Raw genomic sequence first — 19,172 nt, 5'->3', positions numbered from 1 at the left:
GAGTTCTCATTTCTTTAAACGTCTGCTGCTTCCCCTCCTCTCTCCTCGGTTCCCCTCCTCGGTCCTCCGCTTGCATCTCCTGTGGGCGGGTCTAAGTCTCGAGGAGGGGAACCGAGGAGGGGAGTCGAGGAGGGGAAATTTGAGTATTGAGAAGCCTCTTTAGACCCGCCCACAGGAGATGCGAGCGGAGGACTGAGGAGGGGAACCGAGGAGAGAGGAGGGGAAGCAGCAGACGTTTAAAGAAATGAGAACTCCTGTCCTCTGAGCGGTCATTTTAAAGAGACGTCCGTTCATTATTACGTGGCAACAGCTGCATCAGCTGTCGAGTGTTTTGTCATAGCGCTGTATCTCTGTTAGATCAGCTGAACATTGTTCCCCCACATATTTACTTTGAATTCATTGAGAGTGCGGTATAATGAGACAATAACAGGCTACAGATGCGGACACACACACACAAATATATTTATATAAATATATACAATTTAAAGTATGAGAGCACTCTCATAATAACGTAACACAATCAGAGACTGGATATATCCCCCCCTCTCTCTGGTCGCTGAAATGGGGAATTGAAATTACGGGCCAAAAGTTGTATTTACAAATATTAACTTGTAATAATAATAAGCCACTTACAATTTTCCGTGAGATCAGGGAGCAGATATAAGATGGAAGTTTCCCTAACATACAAAGCCATGTTAGGGAAACTTCCATCTTATATCTGCTCCCTGATCTCACGGAGAATTGTAAGTGGCTACTGCTTGAGATCGAATGCTGTGGTTTTATTAAATGTGCCAACTGCTAGGACTGTCTTAGGGAAGACAGCTTTTAGATGCGCAGCTCCTCTGTCTGGAATAGTCTGCAAATTAAATGGAAACTGAGCAATCTGGTGCCACTAAATGTTTTTAAAGCTCGGTTGGATGCTACTCAATCGGAAGCTATAGGTACCTGTTTATGTGGATAATTATGTAAATGATGCTGTATGATGTCCTTTTGTTGTTCTATTTATGTTGTTATGTTTCATGTGGAACTACTTGAGCAGGTCTGCCTTGAAAAAGAGATCAATGATCTCAATGGGATTTATCTGTATAAATAAAGATTTGAAATTAAATTAAATTAAAACTAAGCAGAGGACACCAAACCAACTGAGACCCGTCTGTCCGCCGCATCTACGCACTGTACAACACACACCTACATACTGTACCACACACACACATACACACTGCCTACAACACACACTTACAGCTCCTAAAGCATAATCAGGCTACAGCCGTTGTGTATTTTATTATGTGACGCACTAAATGGTCTTAGAAAAATATCGACTCTTTGTACTACAGCAAATAAAGAGAGTAATGTAGGCCTGTTATACTGAGTGATATTGTACACTGCTCTGCTTTCTGCACGGACCTCACAGCTGTTCTCACTGTAAACATCGCAACGCGATGAAAGCAGTTTCTAAAATAATATCCAGGGGATGCATGCAGAGCTGTCATTGGCTGAGATAAGTCCGGCCGTGCGTCACGCCTCCACCGTTCCCGGAAATGCATCCGCGGAGGAGCCGTGGAGGAACCATCAGTGTATCCTCGGTTAGAGCTCATCCAGAGAGCCTCCTCGACGCTCGATCCTCGGTCCTTGGTGTGCATTTAGAAAAATGAGACGTCCTTCAAAATGGCGTGCTGAAATTCATTTCCGGGTCACTACCGGAGGACCGAGGACCGGACTCGAGGAGGGGACATTTGAGTATTGAGAAGCCTCTCGTGTCAACAGGAGTGACAGTCTGCACACAAACAAGACCGCAATTATGGCAGAAGCAAAAAAGCCCAAAATATATAATTTTCACTCCGAGTGGGAGGATGAATATTTTTGTATCTATTCCAATTGAAAGTCCATCTGTCTCATCTGCAATGCGAGCGTGGCTTTATCGAAGAAGGGTAATTTAGGAGCGGCATTTCAAAACAGTGCACAAACGCTACGAGACGGAATTCCCTCCTAATTCTGCCCTACGCTCCAAAAGGGGAGGGGCCTGAGAGGACAGCTAAATGCACAGCAGTCCATTTTCACCAGGCCCAACAACAAGAGCAAGGCTGCTGCCATAGCATCTTATCGTGTCAGGCACGTTTGATTGATTGATTGAAAAGTGTATTAACAGCTTGTATATTGGGTACAGTACAGTACAGCTCAAAACATACAATTGTTAAGGGGATGCAGACCAGAGAAAGACTTTCGTCTTGTTTACATCAGGGTCCCCCATTTCCAATTCATCATGTCATTTAAGACATATAAGACATATTTGACATACAGATGGCTTATTTACAATTTACATTTTAGATTTCGTTCTAATACATCCTAACCGGACATTTAAGACAAACCAAGTCTACAGATATACGTTCTTGCGAAACACATGAAGTCTTTCAAAGACGGCGAAGTTGTGAAAGAAGCATTCCTGGAGGCTGCCGACGCGCTTTTTGGGGACGGTAAAAATAACAGAAGCATTTCAACAGGTTTTTGATATAATAAAATCTCAAGTTAGATACCGTTATTAATCAGCTGTAAGCTGTTTGAACTTATTCATTATAATTATTGTACAAAATGGTATAAGAATTCAAACTTAAATTGATTATAGTCTATCATCAATTCAGGTTAAGAAACTAGTGTTGCTTGCATCCTATTTTAAAGGCATTTATTTTTATAATCTACTAAAATGCAACAAAAAAAGGGTTTGATTCTATTAATTTTGTCTTTTTTATTGCACTTTGGCAGCAGATTCCTGAGTAGCTTCAGATCTGAGTTGTCTTATTAGTAAGCCTCATTTATACTTTTGTAGCAACACTATTTTTATATAATGGCAAAGAAAGGGTTCAGAGTCTTTTCTTTGTTCCTGTGTCATATGTGGCAGCACTGTTCAATGTTTCTTGAAAACATTACCCACTGTAGTGACGTGTGAATAAACTCCAACTCTGTATCAACAGCACTGTTGTGTAACTTCAGTTAAATACTTGTATGTGTGTAGATTAGAAAGAGGTGAGATAAAGGATCTGCAGTATTTTATGAAGTATTCATCGTACAAAGGTCAGTTTTATACAAGTAGAAGTGTGTATGTACCTGGTAGGAGGCTGTCAGTAATGGCTACGCCTCTCTATTTGGACTGGTAGATCTCGGCAGACTGGCAACTTTAAAAGTAGCTCTCGGTTCAAAAAAGGTTGGGCACCCCTGCCCTATACTATAATGCTCAGTTTCAGGTTGATATTAGTATTCAGTGTCTCTACTGTGACATGTCTCTATACTGATCAAAAGGCTCTTTATTTTTCTCATACGTCATTTGTCAGCTGGAAATACACCTCTATCGCATCTCTCTAAATATCACTGAACAGAGTGGATTCCCAAAATGTAGTTATTTGCCTGAAGTAAATAGAACAAATAGGCACTACAGAAGTATTCACCATGCAAGTTATTATCATATCTATGTACATAACAATCTCAAGAAATACACTGAAGCAGTCAGATTTAAAAATACTGCGACAGTAGCCCACATATTCAAGTTTCTAAAAATAGAACTCTTTCTACCCACAGACCTTTTACAACGAGCTTTAGACATTAAACAAATGGAGATTAAAGAGCATGGCGAGTAAGCGAGGTTTTGAGTGTTATACCTTAGAAGTAAGACACTTTAGACAATCCTGCTTCCCCTAAGTGTCGGCTCAAATACGAAGCTAATCCAGGAGCTGATTTCAAAGCTGAAACAGGGGGGGAAAGCTTACTTGTATTAATGTATAAAAGGTATTTTAGCCACCCATAGTATGAGTATTATTTTAATATTTTCACCGTGCAAAAAGACGCCCCTTTCGACTGGGAAGCTGTTAATTACGCTCACTGGAAATCCACCGGACTCCAACTGTGATTTTACATCAGGAGCAGCTGGTTTACTTCTGCCATGATGAGTCAGTTTGTGTGTGTTATTAAGGACTCTAAAGGGGTTCATTTGGATTCACAAATTAGCACAATTACACAATCAACTAACCAATCAGGAAGCAGTAAACCAGCTACTTCCTCAATTCAGCGAGGTTCAATTAGTGTTGTTGTCAATGGAGCCTGGAGGCTTAAAATAGAGCATCGATAATGGCTTCAGTTCCTCGTTGGAAAAGGGCTTTTTCTAAATATAGCGTCCACTTAAACTGCATTTGATTGGTTTAGGTGGGTCGTTAGCAGAGGTGGGAAGTAGTGGAGTACAAATACTTTGTTACTGTACTTATTTTTCTGGTATCAGTACTTTACTCCACTGCTTATTTTTCTGACGACTTTTTACTTTTACTTCTCACATGTTGAACACAAATACCTGTACTTTCTACTTCTTACATGTTGAACTCAAATACCTGTACTTTCTACTTCTTACATGTTGAACACAAATACCTGTACTTTCTACTTCTTACATGTTGAACCCAAATACCTGTACTTTCTACTTCTCACATGTTGAACTCAAATACCTGTACTTTCTACTTCTTACATGTTGAACCCAAATACCTGTACTTTCTACTTCTTACATGTTGAACTCAAATACCTGTACTTTCTACTTCTTACATGTTGAACACAAATACCTGTACTTCTACTTCTCTCATGTTGAACCCAAATACCTGTACTTTCTACTTCTTCCATGTTGAACTCAAATACCTGTACTTTCTACTTCTTACATGTTGAACACAAATACCTGTACTTTCTACTTCTTACATGTTGAACACAAATACCTGTACTTTCTACTTCTTACATGTTGAACACAAATACCTGTACTTTCTACTTCTTACATGTTGAACACAAATACCTGTACTTTCTACTTCTTACATGTTGAACTCAAATACCTGTACTTTCTACTTCTTACATGTTGAACTCAAATACCTGTACTTTCTACTTCTTACATGTTGAACTCAAATACCTGTACTTTCTACTTCTCTCATTTTCCAAACAGCTGGTTCCTTTAGTCTGAATGTGTGTTTGATGCGTGATCATTATTATTTAGAGTCATTGCGTGCCTATTGATTTGAACACGATCCGTGTATCCATCATTTCCTGGTCTTCTCTAAAGAAGAGGGACCAATGGAAACGTTGTCATGTTGCCGTTGTTCAGCATGGAAACATTCATTAGCTAACAATGACATTATTGTTCTATTAATATAAAGGGAGGTCAGGTACTCTTTAAAGCAGCTGCTAGTTATGGGTACTTTTTACTGAAGTACATTTCAAAGCCTCTTTACTTTCACTTGAGTAAAGAAGTTTAGTCAGTACTTCTACTTTCACCAGAGTATTTTTAAACACGAGTATCTGTACTTCTACTTGAGTAAAGGATGTGTGTACTTGTGTGTGTGTGTGTGTGTGTGTGTGTGTGCGTGTGTGTGTGTGTGTGTGTGTGTGAAAGTGCTAATTTCAGTGTCAGTCAGGCTATGGGGAAAGACAAAGACAACATATGATTACAACTGTGTATTTTGAATGGTACAGTATTAAAATGACCACTAAATAATTCATTATAACGATATGTTCGTACCGTCACCTTTCAGCACCCTGCTGTTCTGCAGCAGGGAGAATAATGAGGGCAGAAACAGACGATCAGCCTCACGTTGCTCAAACAGCTCCCAATACATTTAATGAAGCAACCTTTCCCACACGCCAAAAGCTGCGTGAGGAAAACAATAAAGGCGTTTGATCCTGGCACTGTAAAACCTTTGAGATGTGCATCCTCCACAGATTCTGATTGTTTATCAAAGTGATAATGACCAATTCTTCCTGGAAAAACTTTCCTCCGTGAACGCAGAGTACTTCCTATTACCGGCCGTATTGTTTTGTGAGTTTGTGTGCATCACAATGGCAATAAGTGTTCCTGGAGACACACATAAGTACACATTTGGGATACCTGTACTTTACCTGAGTATTCATGATCCTTTTCAGGTGTATATCAGTATGTAGTGTCTCTACTTTAAAGAGTCCTCTCCTGCTGATGTCCAGGTGTATATCAGTATGTAGTGCCTCTCCTTTAAAGAGTCCTCTCCCGCTGATGTTCAGGTGTATATCAGTATGTAATGTCTCTACTTTAAAGAGTCCTCTCCTGCTGATGTCCAGGTGTATATCAGTATGTAGTGCCTCTCCTTTAAAGAGTCCTCTCCCGCTGGTGTTCAGGTGTATATCAGTATGTAATGTCTCTACTTTAAAGAGTCCTCTCCTGCTGATGTTCAGGTGTATATCAGTATGTAGTGTCTCTACTTTAAAGAGTCCTCTCCTGCTGATGTTCAGGTGTATATCAGTATGTAGTGTCTCTACTTTAAAGAGTCCTCTCCTGCTGATGTTCAGGTGTATATCAGTATGTAGTGTCTCTACTTTAAAGAGTCCTCTCCTGCTGATGTTCAGGTGTATATCAGTATGTAATGTCTCTACTTTAAAGAGTCCTCTCCCGCTGATGTTCAGGTGTATATCAGTATGTAATGTCTCTACTTTAAAGAGTCCTCTCCTGCTGATGTTCAGGTGCATATCAGTGTGTAGTGTCTCTATTTTAAAGAGTCCTCTCCTGCTGATGTTCAGGTGTATATCAGTATGTAGTGTCTCTACTTTAAAGAGTCCTCTCCTGCTGATGTTCAGGTGTATATCAGTATGTAGTGTCTCTACTTTAAAGAGTCCTCTCCAGCTGATGTTCAGGTGTATATCAGTATGTAGTGTCTCTACTTTAAAGAGTCCTCTCCTGCTGATGTTCAGGTGTACATCAGTATGTAGTGTCTCTACTTTAAAGAGTCCTCTCCTGCTGATGTTCAGGTGTATATCAGTATGTAGTGTCTCTACTTTAAAGAGTCCTCTCCTGCTGATGTTCAGGTGTATATCAGTATGTAGTGTCTCTACTTTAAAGAGTTCTCTCCTGCTGATGATCAGGTGTATATCAGTATGTAGTGTCTCTACTTTAAAGAGTCCTCTCCTGCTGATGTTCAGGTGTATATCAGTATGTAGTGTCTCTACTTTAAAGAGTCCTCTCCTGCTGATGTTCAGGTGTATATCAGTATGTAGTGTCTCTACTTTAAAGAGTCCTCTCCTGCTGATGTTCAGGTGTATATCAGTATGTAGTGTCTCTACATGTCTCCATGCTTTAATGTTCAAAAAGCTCTTTATTTCTCTCATACTGTCTGTGCTGCAGCACCTCTTTTCACCCTCTGTCTGAAACCAGAGCCCAGTCTGCTCTGATTGGCATATTTGTCTTGAATCCTTCCTTTTAGCAGAGTTAATATCCTGCAATATGACATCTTCTTACTCTTACACTTCTACTGTAAGTCGCTGTGGATGCTTGCCTCCTTTGGGGAGATTTGTCCAAGCGGTTGGTCAGATTATGCAGTTAGAGTCCTATAACAATGCAAAGCTACCCGACCATAAAAGACTCAAATGCTCACTGCTTTAAGTCCACTGTGTGACACTTAAAATAAAGCTGTTTGTACCGGGTCTGCAATTTCCCAGAGGGCACAAAAGGCAATGAAAAAAGGTTGCACTCTCAATAAATAACCTCTCTTTAAATGTAATCTAGCTTAATTGTGTTCAAATGCATCGTGTCCCCCTTAGCCAAGGTCAGTAATGGGTTGCAATTACCCAGTTAGCTTGAAACTTTGTGCCGACAAACCAGAAAGTTGGCTACAACTAGTGTGTGTGTGTGTGTGTGTGTGTGTGTGTGTGTGTGTGTGTGTGTGTGTGTGTGTGTGTGTGTGTGTGTGTGTGTGTGTGTGTGTGTGTGTGTGTGTGTGTGTGTGTGTGTGTGTGTGTGTGTGTGTGTGTGTGTGTGTACGTGCTTACCCTGAAGTCGATGCCCACAGTGGAGATGAAGCTGCCGGCTAGAAAGGCTCCATCTTTGAAGCGGACCAGCAGACAGGTCTTCCCAACACCTGAGTCCCCCACCAGCATCACCTGAGACACACACACACACACACACACACACACACACACACACACACACGTCAAAACCCTGTGTGTGTGTGTTTGAAGAATGCATCGACAAAACCACAAGGCAACACACACTCCCCAAACTCTACAGAGCATCACACACTCTGCAGTGGAAGAAAGCAGACTGGATACTCTTTTTGTACCCATGATGCAACACAAACTCTCTTCACTTCTGCACCATTTAATAAGCATGTGCATGTATCTATTGCATCTGCAGCAATTTACTAAAGTCTACTGTAGATGATGTGGAAAGAAACTTAAAAAGTAAAGATTTCAGGTTCTTAGTATTTTCTTTCTGCGCACTCAATATGTCTACATGTATTTTATAGATTGAGTTTATAGCAGAGTGTGTTGAAGAGACACTCCCAGACCATTTGCATGCACTAAAACCTTTAGAACACAATAGGAAAGGGAAAACCCCCAAAAGCACAATAGGGTCTCATTTAAAGGTCCCATGTCATGCTTTTCTGGTTCTTACCCGTCCCCTTGTGTTATGAAGGTTGTTCTGCATGTAAACGGTCTGCAGAGTCACAACCCTCAAAGTACACCCTGTAGCGAGTACAACTCTAACACAGAGAAGACCTATCTGTGCTGCCCCAGAACGCCTCGTTGGACATTAATCTTTTTCTTGCGGAAGCACAAACTCCCAGCCAGGCTGCGGGTGTGTGTGTATTTCAGGCTGGGTTTCGCTGTGTCTCGCAGACGGCCACTGGGCTCCCAGGGGGGGGGGGGGGGGGGGCAGGAGCTCCAACAAGCCGTTTAGGACAGAGAGTGAATGCACATACTGTAAGAGCCAGTATTTTTGATTTGATAAGAAAGGCCACCTAATTGTGACGTCTGTAGTCAACGCACTATAAAGGACTACAATTCCCACGGCGCCTGTGCTAACGCCACAGTGATGGGCAACCTGTTGAGAGACGCCGTCGAGGAACAGTTTTTAACCGTACTCGTAACCGTACATACAAACCGTACAAGTACCCTTTAAGTTACGAAGTTATAAGCATTATCAAGAAAAAAAGAATATCTAAGTTGTGTTGTTTTATTTGAGTTTTGCCTATTTCTTTTGAATATTGTAAAGGTCTATTTTTCTTTGTTGCATGTGCAAAAGTTTGTTATTTTATTTTGAGCAAACACATCGCAACATCTTCTAAACCAGAGGTTCTCAAAGTTTTGATGAGTGAGGGCCAATTTAGGTACCCAATATTGGATTGAGGGCCGCCCAAGAAAAAACGGAACACAAAATAATTCCAAAACAAATCCTTTCTTTATTGTACTAACCAATTACCGCAACTCGCGAGATGCCTAGTTGCCATGCAACCAGTAGTCTAGCAAACTTTCCACAAGCTGTCATTCATAATTTAGGAATGACAACCCAGCGGGCGCAGTTTTACCATTCTTAAATTCCATTCTAATTCTTACTAGATACAACCATGGAGGATTAAAATATAACGCATGCATTTCAGCGTGTCACATTAACTATCGCGGGCCGCCAGAAACATTTCCGAGGGCCGCCATTGGCCCGCGGGCCGCACTTTGAGAACCCCTGTTCTAAACCATCGGAGGCCAAGCAACACTTCAAACTGTGAGTAATTTAAGGAAAGAAACAAGTTAGAACGGTCTGTTTAAGGCGTCTAGTGGCTTGGTGGAAAAACAAGGAAGCCACGACACATACTATACAGAGATGCTGTGAGAAACCAATGTGAGTTTGGAACATTGAACAATGTGAATCTATTCTAGTAGACCTCAACAATGGAATTATGATCAGTAGAAATGGCCATGACACGGGAGTCGGACCTTTAAGTATAATTCTCATTGCAGTACTTTTTACAAAATACAGTCTTTTCAGTGTAGTTTTAGTACTTCAGTGAGTTTCTTTCCACCACTGTGTGTTTGTGGAAATGTGTGACACTTAACTGTAATGTGCATTAAGTTGAAGATAATCACAGAGCAGTGATTTGGAAACAGGAACATTTGTTAATGAAGCTTCAGAATGAATTCATGCTGCCTCCCACATGGTGAGGATTTAGATTGTGTTATTATGTGCGCTGCTGCTAAACAAAAGGCTCCTCCTGCGCTGCTGCTATTGATTGGATACACAGCAGAACCTCCTTTCAATATAATTGCACTGGACCGTAGGGAACATCCCGTTCCTGTTGCAAGAACAATACTGCTTCATTGTTGCATCTGCAGTGACCGTGAGTGGAGGAACCAACATGTGAGACGAGCTTTGGGGATTCAAAATGAGGAATTTACACAACTGGGAACACAATAATCTTCATGGACGATATATGTAATTGTTCATCTCAGGACTGTGCTTCACAGGGACATAAATAAGGTGCAATTAAGAGTTTTAAACAAGCCTAATAAAGACGCAGAATATCCAGCGATGTCCACATAATCCTGCACAGGCTCATTTATGGAAGCCCATTTACACCAAGAAATGAAAAGATGAAAGGATATGCGTAATGATCCAAGTCACATCACAAGTCCGAACTATGAAATAATGAGTCCAATTTAACTGATTAGACAACATTATCAAATACCGAGTCCTTTTCTTAAGAGATGCAATGATCCGTTGATTAATCAATGAGTTGATTAACAGAACAAAACGAGTCTTCAATTTTTTTCATATTCAATGAATCATAAAAGCATTTTTTTACAAATAATGCTGTTTTATTATTATCTAGAATATGGAGATGTCCTGCTTTTCTCTGCGTTATGTAAGAGATAATGTGCAGTGAGGCGGTCATTATGGGGAAAGAGGTGTTCTTCATAATGACCGCCTCGCTGCACATTATCCCGCTTATTACATGGCCACATTCTCAACAAAGTAACGATATGACTCCCAATTTTAATTGAAATGCTTTTATAGATTTAGAAAATGTTTTTATTGATTTAAAAAAATAGTACGCTATTATTTATTTTAAACGACATGCATCCGCTAAGAAAAATAGTCCGTTGTTACTGTTTGAACTACGTAACAACGGCGGGAACTGCTTCGATAGCGGTTTTGAGGACCTTTTTGACTACAGATTTGAAAACATCGCTGCTTGCTTTAAAAGTAGCACAATTCATGATGTCAAACCTTGGGAAGTATCTAGATATCCCTGCCCTAATGCCAAAGTAACTGGCAACTGAATATGTGTCGCCGTTTGATGTCTATGTCTGGGCCGCTGGGTAAAAAAATAGGGTTCCTGCCCCGTTACTTCTCCGCAAGAAAACAGTTAAATCGAGCGGACTTCTTTGTGCAGATGTGAGCGTCCTTAACAACTGTCAATACATCTTTGACAGCGGTCTGTCTGTTCTGGATTAACAACGTGTCACGTGTTCTGAATTGACCAATCAGAATCGAGTATTCAATGTAATAAATCATATTAACACACATGCCTTTAAAAGTGACATTTCAAATACATGTATAGATATCACCTTGTACATCTTGGAAACTGGCATGACAAGCTTTTCTGAAATGTAAAAGACTGAATGTGTAATAGATATCTCGAGTGGATGGTCAACAGATTACCAACAGCTTTTCCGTTTCCAGTTTGAGAAGAAAGATAACATGAGCATCATAACTTTATGTTGTCTTTCCTTGGTGGACATAGGCTTCCATACAACCTGTCTCACAAGAACAATAGTGTCTAGGAAATCTGAAACGAACACACTTCAGTTTCTGCAAAGATATAACCTTTGGCTACTAATATTTAAACTACATTTTTCTGATGACTTAAGAAAGTTACATTTCCAAATCAGGACTCTTACATAAAACAGAGTACTTGTACTTGATTAAATCATCTAAATACTTCTTCCACCTCTCCCCTCACCAGGCGTTTCTCTGCCTGCTCACCTTGAAGGCTATATACGTTTCTGATTAATTACTTCTACTCAAGTAACATTTCCAAAACAGGGCTCTTGTAACAGAGTATTTTTACAATGTGATTTAACTACTTTTACTTCATTAAAACATCGAAATACTTCTTCCCCCTCTCCTCTCACCAGGCGTTTCTGCTCACCTTGAAGGCTATATCGTAGAACTCCCCGCTGTTGCTGATGGAGGGTCTGCTGGGATACACCAGTGCGGAGGAAGGAGCTGCTGCGGCGGCCAGACCTCTGCCAGACCTCCCGCTGATCGGAGACGCTTTGGGGCTCTTGGAGCTCCCTTTGCCTTTCACTGCCTTCTTCCTGGACATGACTGTGGAAGCAACTCCAAGCAATTCAGCGAGACAAATCAGGAGGAGAGTTTAAAATACACGAGATGTTTTTTTATGTTCTGTCAGTCCAACACTTCTCCTTGTGTTCGAGGTGCGTAATAAATTCACCTGTGCGTAAAAACCATGACTGTCTGTGCGTAAAAATGGGAATTGAATGGATGCGTAAAGCGAACAACTGTTGTCACCGCGTGCAGCTGGATGGATGTGAGGTTTCTGCTCCACAAAGTAAACAGCTCGCACTCCTCCCTCTCGTGCGGGGAGGTTGGAGCGCGTGGTCGTTTCAGCGCGTCTGTACAGGAAATCCACCGTAAAACGGAAATTACTTTTTTTTCTTCAAAAAAGTGGGAAAAAGGCAATAACTGTGTTTTTTCTAAACGGAAATGAGAAGATGTGGAACAATAAATACGTATAATTTATCAGACATTCGTAAAGTAGAAGTACGTGTTAGTCAGAAAGGCCCTTGAAATAAATTACTGGATTATTATTATTGATGCCTTTATGTGTTCATTACAGCTGGTAAATGTGCTATTTCTAATTGTATATATATATTTGAATATCATATATACTGTTGTTGGATATTTAAACATAGACTTGTATATACATATTAATTTATACATTTTTTGTACATGTTTTATAAGCTAATTATCTAATAGTTTTGTTCTCATTTTTCACTTTTGGATATTTAAATCTAAAAACGTTTATTTATTAGAGTTTTGTATACATTGTATTAGCTAATTATCTGGATATGTAAAGTAACTAAAGTTTTCAACCAATTGTAGTGAAGTACAAATACAGTATTGGCTTAAAAAATGTACTTTACTGGAAATAATAATATATTTTATTTATAGAGTGATTTAAAAAAGGTACCTCAAAGACTACATGCTGAAATTAATATACTCTAAAAAGAAACCACCGTAGATATTAAAACACATAATATGAATTACACATTAAAAGCAGCTCTACAAATGACACTACTTCAAGTACAAGTCAAGTGAATAAATGAACTTCTGGATATGAGAATATTCCTCAAGACTTCAATCATCTTTATCCAAATCAATGAAATGCAGCACTTCAGGATGTCTGTACATCACATCATTGAGATGTGTCACTTTAATATTCATTACGGGGAGACTGGGTCCAAACTATAATTTAAAAACTGAGTTCAGGGTAGTACAACTGAAATGTGATTTTCTAATTTAGGGTGTAATTTCCTGTTAAAGCTGCAGGTCTGTCTGACAGCTTTCTCCACACACACTTTCAGATTCAGACTGCATCTCTATCCTACACCAGACAGCTGCTTCAGACACGCTGTAATATGTATCTGAAGTTATTAACAACACATTTTATTCATATGGGAATGTGATTTGTACGAGTGTATAGTAGAAAGTCTCTGCTAGATGAAGTGAAAACTGCACATGACTCACTCCTTGCGTTCAACAGAGCTTTATAAAGTCATAGTTGTGCGTCCACTGTGACGGTATATCCACCATAAAGCATGTTTACGTAACTGAGAGGAAGGTCTGTCCTCTGCACCGTGACTCACTGAGCCTCTTGTTCTTCTGCAAAAAATATACTTTAGTTATGAACACACCTGAGAGCTGTCAGTACCTGAAGAGGAAGACTTAGTCAGATCCTTAAGTCTAAGTATTAATACCACTAAAAGTACTCTGTTACAAGTAAAAGTCCTGCATTGGAAATGTTGCTTAAAGGTCACCTATCATGCTATTTTTAGGCAATAGCATAGGTCTCAAAAGTGCTGATTTGGGGTATAAAGCTTTAAAAAATGTTTTTTGATAATAACAGAGGAGGGGTCTGAGCTCATGCGGGACCCGGCAGCTACTGTCTAAACTAAATGCTGCCGTGATGAAACGCCATATCATGGATTATCAAGGATTCTCTCTGAAACAGTTTGGAGCTCAAAGGCTTTCTCGCTCGCCGGTTATACCACAAGGTGAGTTCCTTTTTACTTCCTGCTTCTTCACACACATGCTCTCCAGTACAGGTTAGCTCTGAGTGTTAGCGATGCTAATGTAAACACCGACCATATTACGTCCAAAACAGTCGGGCATTGTTTCTGATAGCAACGTTTCTGATTGGGCCGTGGGTCCACATTTCAGATATTACGTCATATCGGACGCAAATCTGGATCAGCTCCGTTGTTCCCCCGTTTTTAGAGATTTGGGTACGGAGGAAAAGAGAGAGGGTTTTATTTTCTGACGCTGCGTGAGTTCCCCGACACACCGGGGACACATTTTGATGTATAAAAGACATTTTGCATGATAGGTCCCCTTTAAGTTAAAGTAAGTATAGCTGGCAAAATGTTGTTAAAGTATTCAACGTAAACAAAAGAAAACCCAATGCAGAAAAAAGTTTTAAAACATTCAAATAAATTGATATAATAAAGCAGAACTAAATATAAACAATATATGTTATAATTAAAAATAATAAAATTAACGAAAATGTTTAAATGTGCTAATTAATCATCTTTTAATTGGCTGGATTATGCAGAAAAATATTGAATAAACAAATGCAAATTCCAGATAAATTGGAAAACTAATTTGGCTGGATTTACTTTAAAATATCATATTTTATAACTTTTTATGCAAAAATATTCTTTATTAAGAAATTATTTTTTTTTAAATAAATGTAGTTAAATATTTCCCTTTGAATACTAGGAGAGTAAAAGTGCCATGATAATAACATACTAAAGTTAAGTAAAAATACCTCCTCTTTGTACTTTAGTCCAGTACTATAGCCAACATGCAGCAGAAATAATACAATACAAATACTTACCAACATATGTATGGATGCCAATGAATTACCTCTCAATTGGCTGTAACTATCGACTAAGCTGTTCTTGTACAAACTATATTGGCTAATTTAAGTTATTACCAAATATCATAACTTGCGTATTTCAATAATAATAGATGTATTTTGTAAGTGCTTTTACAGGTGCTCAAAGTCGCTTTACAGACAGAGTGAAAAGAAAAACAAATAAATATAGTTGAGGTCAAATAAAAATCAAGCGATGCAACAATCACACATTAAAAGCCAGATTGAAGAGGTGAGTTTTTAAGTGATTACAATTGTAAAATACATTTAGTAAAGTTACTCATGTTAATGTATGTAATATTTCTCTTTGAATTATAGTGAAATTGATCAGTGTTCAGTACAGTAAAAGTAGTCCATGCGTCATTCCCTTTATACATTGACTGCAGTGGGGTTTGAACCTGTTCCCAACACCAACGCACAACCCACTGCCTCCCACGGTTGTACCATTCTTTCCGAGCAGGGGATCAAACCCACAACCCCCCGACTTTCATATTTGATCAGAAGACAGCAGGGAAAGCCAAACTAGAAGAGATGACCACACACACACACACACACACACACACACACACACACACACACACACACACACACACACACACACACACACACACACCACACACACACACACACACACACACACACACACACACACACACACACACACACACACACACACACACACACACACACACACACACACACACACACACACACACACACACACACACACACACACACACACAGCAGGAGATAAATGTGATCCAGCGGACAATCTGAGAGAAAACCATCAAAGAACAACGGAGAAAAAAGTGAATCTGCTGAGATCAGACAAACAGGAAACAGATATGTTTCATGAGGAGACTATTAAAAACATCCATGCTGTGCGAGGGCTGCAACCTCCAAACCAATGAGGTGTTAAACAGGAACACACACACACACACACACACACACACACACACACACCACTGGAGTTATAATATAAATCCTGTACCTGGCTGTTCTTGTATCCTTTGAATAATATATCACTTAATATCACCTACAGACATTTTGGATCCTGAACAAAAATGTTTTGTGTGTGCGTGTGTGTGTGTGTGTGTGTGTGTGTGTGTGTGTGTGTGTGTGTGTGTGTGTGTGTGTGAAGCTGATTCAAGTAACAGAGAAATAGACGAACAATGTGTTGCGTTTGTTCAATTGGAAACGTTTCGTGTTCATTTGGTTCAAAGGGTTCATTGTTATTCACCAAAGTCACAATAACACACAAATACATAAATCAACTATTTTCATTAGTCAGTTTATTGAACATGTCAGAAACAAAAACATACAACAATAATATATATATTCTCTTGTTTTCCTTTCTTTTTTTTTCTCACTCAATTAATAATTATAACAAAGTACAAAAAACAAATAACAGAAAAACAACAATAATTCTCAGATAGTCGGTCATGTTCAACAGGGGCAAGAAGAAGCTTAAAAAACGTTCCTGGTCCTCCCCACTCTAGCATATATGTTCCTTATAAATAAAACATTAGGTCATCGTCGACATGTTTGTCTTGTAATTTGTTTTCTTTTTTACAAAACAATCAAATAAATTACTTTTACAACACACACACACACACACACACACACACATCACTTCAGGGGACATTACATTGACTTACATGCATTTCCTGGAGACTAATCCTAACCTTAACCATAACCAACACATGCCTAACCCTAACCCTTAGCCTTACCCTAACCCTAACCAAGTCTTCACCCTAAAATTAATGATTCCCCTCATGGGGACCTCCAATTTGTCCCCATAAGGGAAGCCAGTCCCCACACGTGACTATGTAAACAGATGTAGGTCCCCACAAGTATAGTAATGCTAGACCACACACACACACACACACATTCCTAATATGTCTTAACAAGAAAGTGTGTATTCTCACCAGGTTGATATATTATCAGCAGACAGATGTTTTTGTGCTTCTTCTGGATTTCCAAGCCAACAACAATCAATGACCTTGCTGAAATATTTGTTTTGTTTGGCTCCATCTGGATCCCACTGACACGGGAGGTCAACGTCTCACTCCCCGATGAAAGGAACTTGGCAATGAATAAAATAATTCATAATTAAGATGCTCGGCACACACTGGATAGGTGTGTGTGTGTGTGTGTGTGTGTGTGTGTGTGTGTGGTGTGTGTGTGTGTGTTTCAGGACAATATCTCCAACAGATGGAAACCCAACACAGGCTCAATTAATCAAAGTCAGAGACGGTTTTGATAAACGAGGAAGGGAAATATATTACGATTCATTTGGCCGACATGTTATTCTGATAAGGAACGTCGTTGTCACAGAGAAGAATGGTTTCTGTGGTAAAGCCTCACTGGTTGGTCTTTTGGGATTTCTTTGGCAAAATAGGAGGAAAAACCCCTGAATTATGATATTGGCCGAATAATGAACATCACACAGCGTAGTGCAGGTTTATGTTAAAAGTAATGATAATATAAATAACTATAAAGCTGGCAGAGAATTAGCAGCTCCATATTTCACTGTTTTCCCCTTTAAATAACCCCAAACAATGACGACAATTCAACTCTACCTAATCGCATTTACATTTTAAATTAAAGGCCCCCTATTCTACTGTTTTTCATCAATATATCACAGGTCTCAGATATATACAGAGCCTGTCTCTGATTGGCTGAAACACCAAACAGATCATTGCAGCATTACCCATAATCCCCTCTGTTTCAGCCCTGTTTCCAAAGTGCTGATTCTCTGTCTGCTACTTTAGATGAAAATAAGGAGCCCCTCCCCACGCCCCTCTGAGAGACATTTGGTTACAAAGAACTCAATGGTGCTCTAGGAGGAGGTTCAGGTGATAAGGGGGGGGGGGGGGGGGGGTTACCGTGGTTGCTGATTGGCTAATGGTTACACAAGACAACACATCGTTATGACATCATAAAGTGGCCAAAATCTGATCAGCTCATTTTCAGACAGGTTTTTATAGAAATGGATCAAAAAGAGAGAGAATCTTTGTTCCTGAAACTTTCAGAGTCTCTTTCCACAGAGGGGACACATGTTGATGTAGAGGAGACATGAAGAAGAGGGGACACATGTTGATGTAGAAGAGACATGAAGAAGAGGGGACACATGTTGATGTAGAGGAGAGACATGAAGAAGAGGGGACACATGTTGATGTAGAAGAGACATGAAGAAGAGGGGACACATGTTTGATGCAGAAGAGACATGAAGAAGAGGGGACACATGTTGATGTAGAAGAGACATGAAGAAGAGGGGGACACATGTTGATGTAGAAGAGACATGAAGAAGAGGGGACACATGTTGATGTAGAAGAGACATGAAGAAGAGGGGACACATGTTGATGTAGAAGAGACATGAGAAGAGGGGACACATGTTGATGTAGAAGAGACATGGAGAAGAGGGGACACATGTTGATGTAGAAGAGACATGAAGAAGAGGGGACACATGTTGATGAGAAGAGACATGAAGAAGAGGGGACACATGTTGATGTAAGAAGAGACATGGAGAAGAGGGGACACATGTTGATGTAGAAGAGACATGAAGAAGAGGGGACACATGTTGATGTAGAAGAGACATGAAGAAGATGGGACACATGTTGATGTAGAAGAGACATGAAGAAGAGGGGACACATGTTGATGTAGAAGAGACATGAAGAAGAGGGGACACATGTTGATGTAGAAGAGACATGAAGAAGAGGGGACACATGTTGATGTAGAAGAGACATGAAGAAGAGGGGAACACATGTTGATGTAGAAGAGACATGAAGAAGAGGGGACACATGTTGATGTAGAAAGAGACATGAAGAAGAGGGGACACATGTTGATGTAAGAGACATGAAGAAGAGGGGACACATGTTGATGTAGAAGAGACATGAAGAAGAGGGGACACATGTTGATGTAGAAGAGACATGAAGAAGAGGGGACAACCATGTTGATGTATAGAAGAGACATGAAGAAGAGGGGACACATGCTGATGTAGAAGAGACATGAAGAAGAGGGGACACATGTTGATGTAGAAGAGACATGAAGAAGAAAGGGGACACATGTTAATGTAGAAGAGACATGAAAAGAGGGGACACATGTTGATGTAGAAGAGACATGAAGAAGAGGGGACACAAGTTTGATGTAGAAGAGACATAAGAAGAGGGACACATGTTGATG

The 19,172-nt window shown here is 39.8% G+C and overlaps 1 protein-coding gene across 1 annotated transcript in view; it reads right to left on the bottom strand.

The window, feature by feature from the left end:
- LOC117547962 (ras-related protein Rab-26) overlaps positions 1-12,354 on the bottom strand; it is a gene marked incomplete at its 3' end in the record, with an annotated part of 81,352 nt that extends 68,998 nt beyond the window's left edge. The window contains 2 exon segments of the mRNA XM_034218892.1: positions 7,801-7,911; positions 11,958-12,354. Of these exon segments, the coding sequence (XP_034074783.1) occupies positions 7,801-7,911; positions 11,958-12,134 (288 nt within the window).
- Between the last annotated feature and the right edge of the window lie 6,818 nt (positions 12,355-19,172).

This window comes from Gymnodraco acuticeps, unplaced genomic scaffold (genome assembly GCF_902827175.1).
Source record: "Gymnodraco acuticeps unplaced genomic scaffold, fGymAcu1.1, whole genome shotgun sequence".
In the NCBI taxonomy this organism is placed as follows: Eukaryota; Metazoa; Chordata; class Actinopteri; order Perciformes; family Bathydraconidae; genus Gymnodraco; species Gymnodraco acuticeps.
The sequence above is the reverse complement of the archived record's forward strand: the minus strand, read 5'-3'. Positions and strand labels throughout refer to the sequence as shown.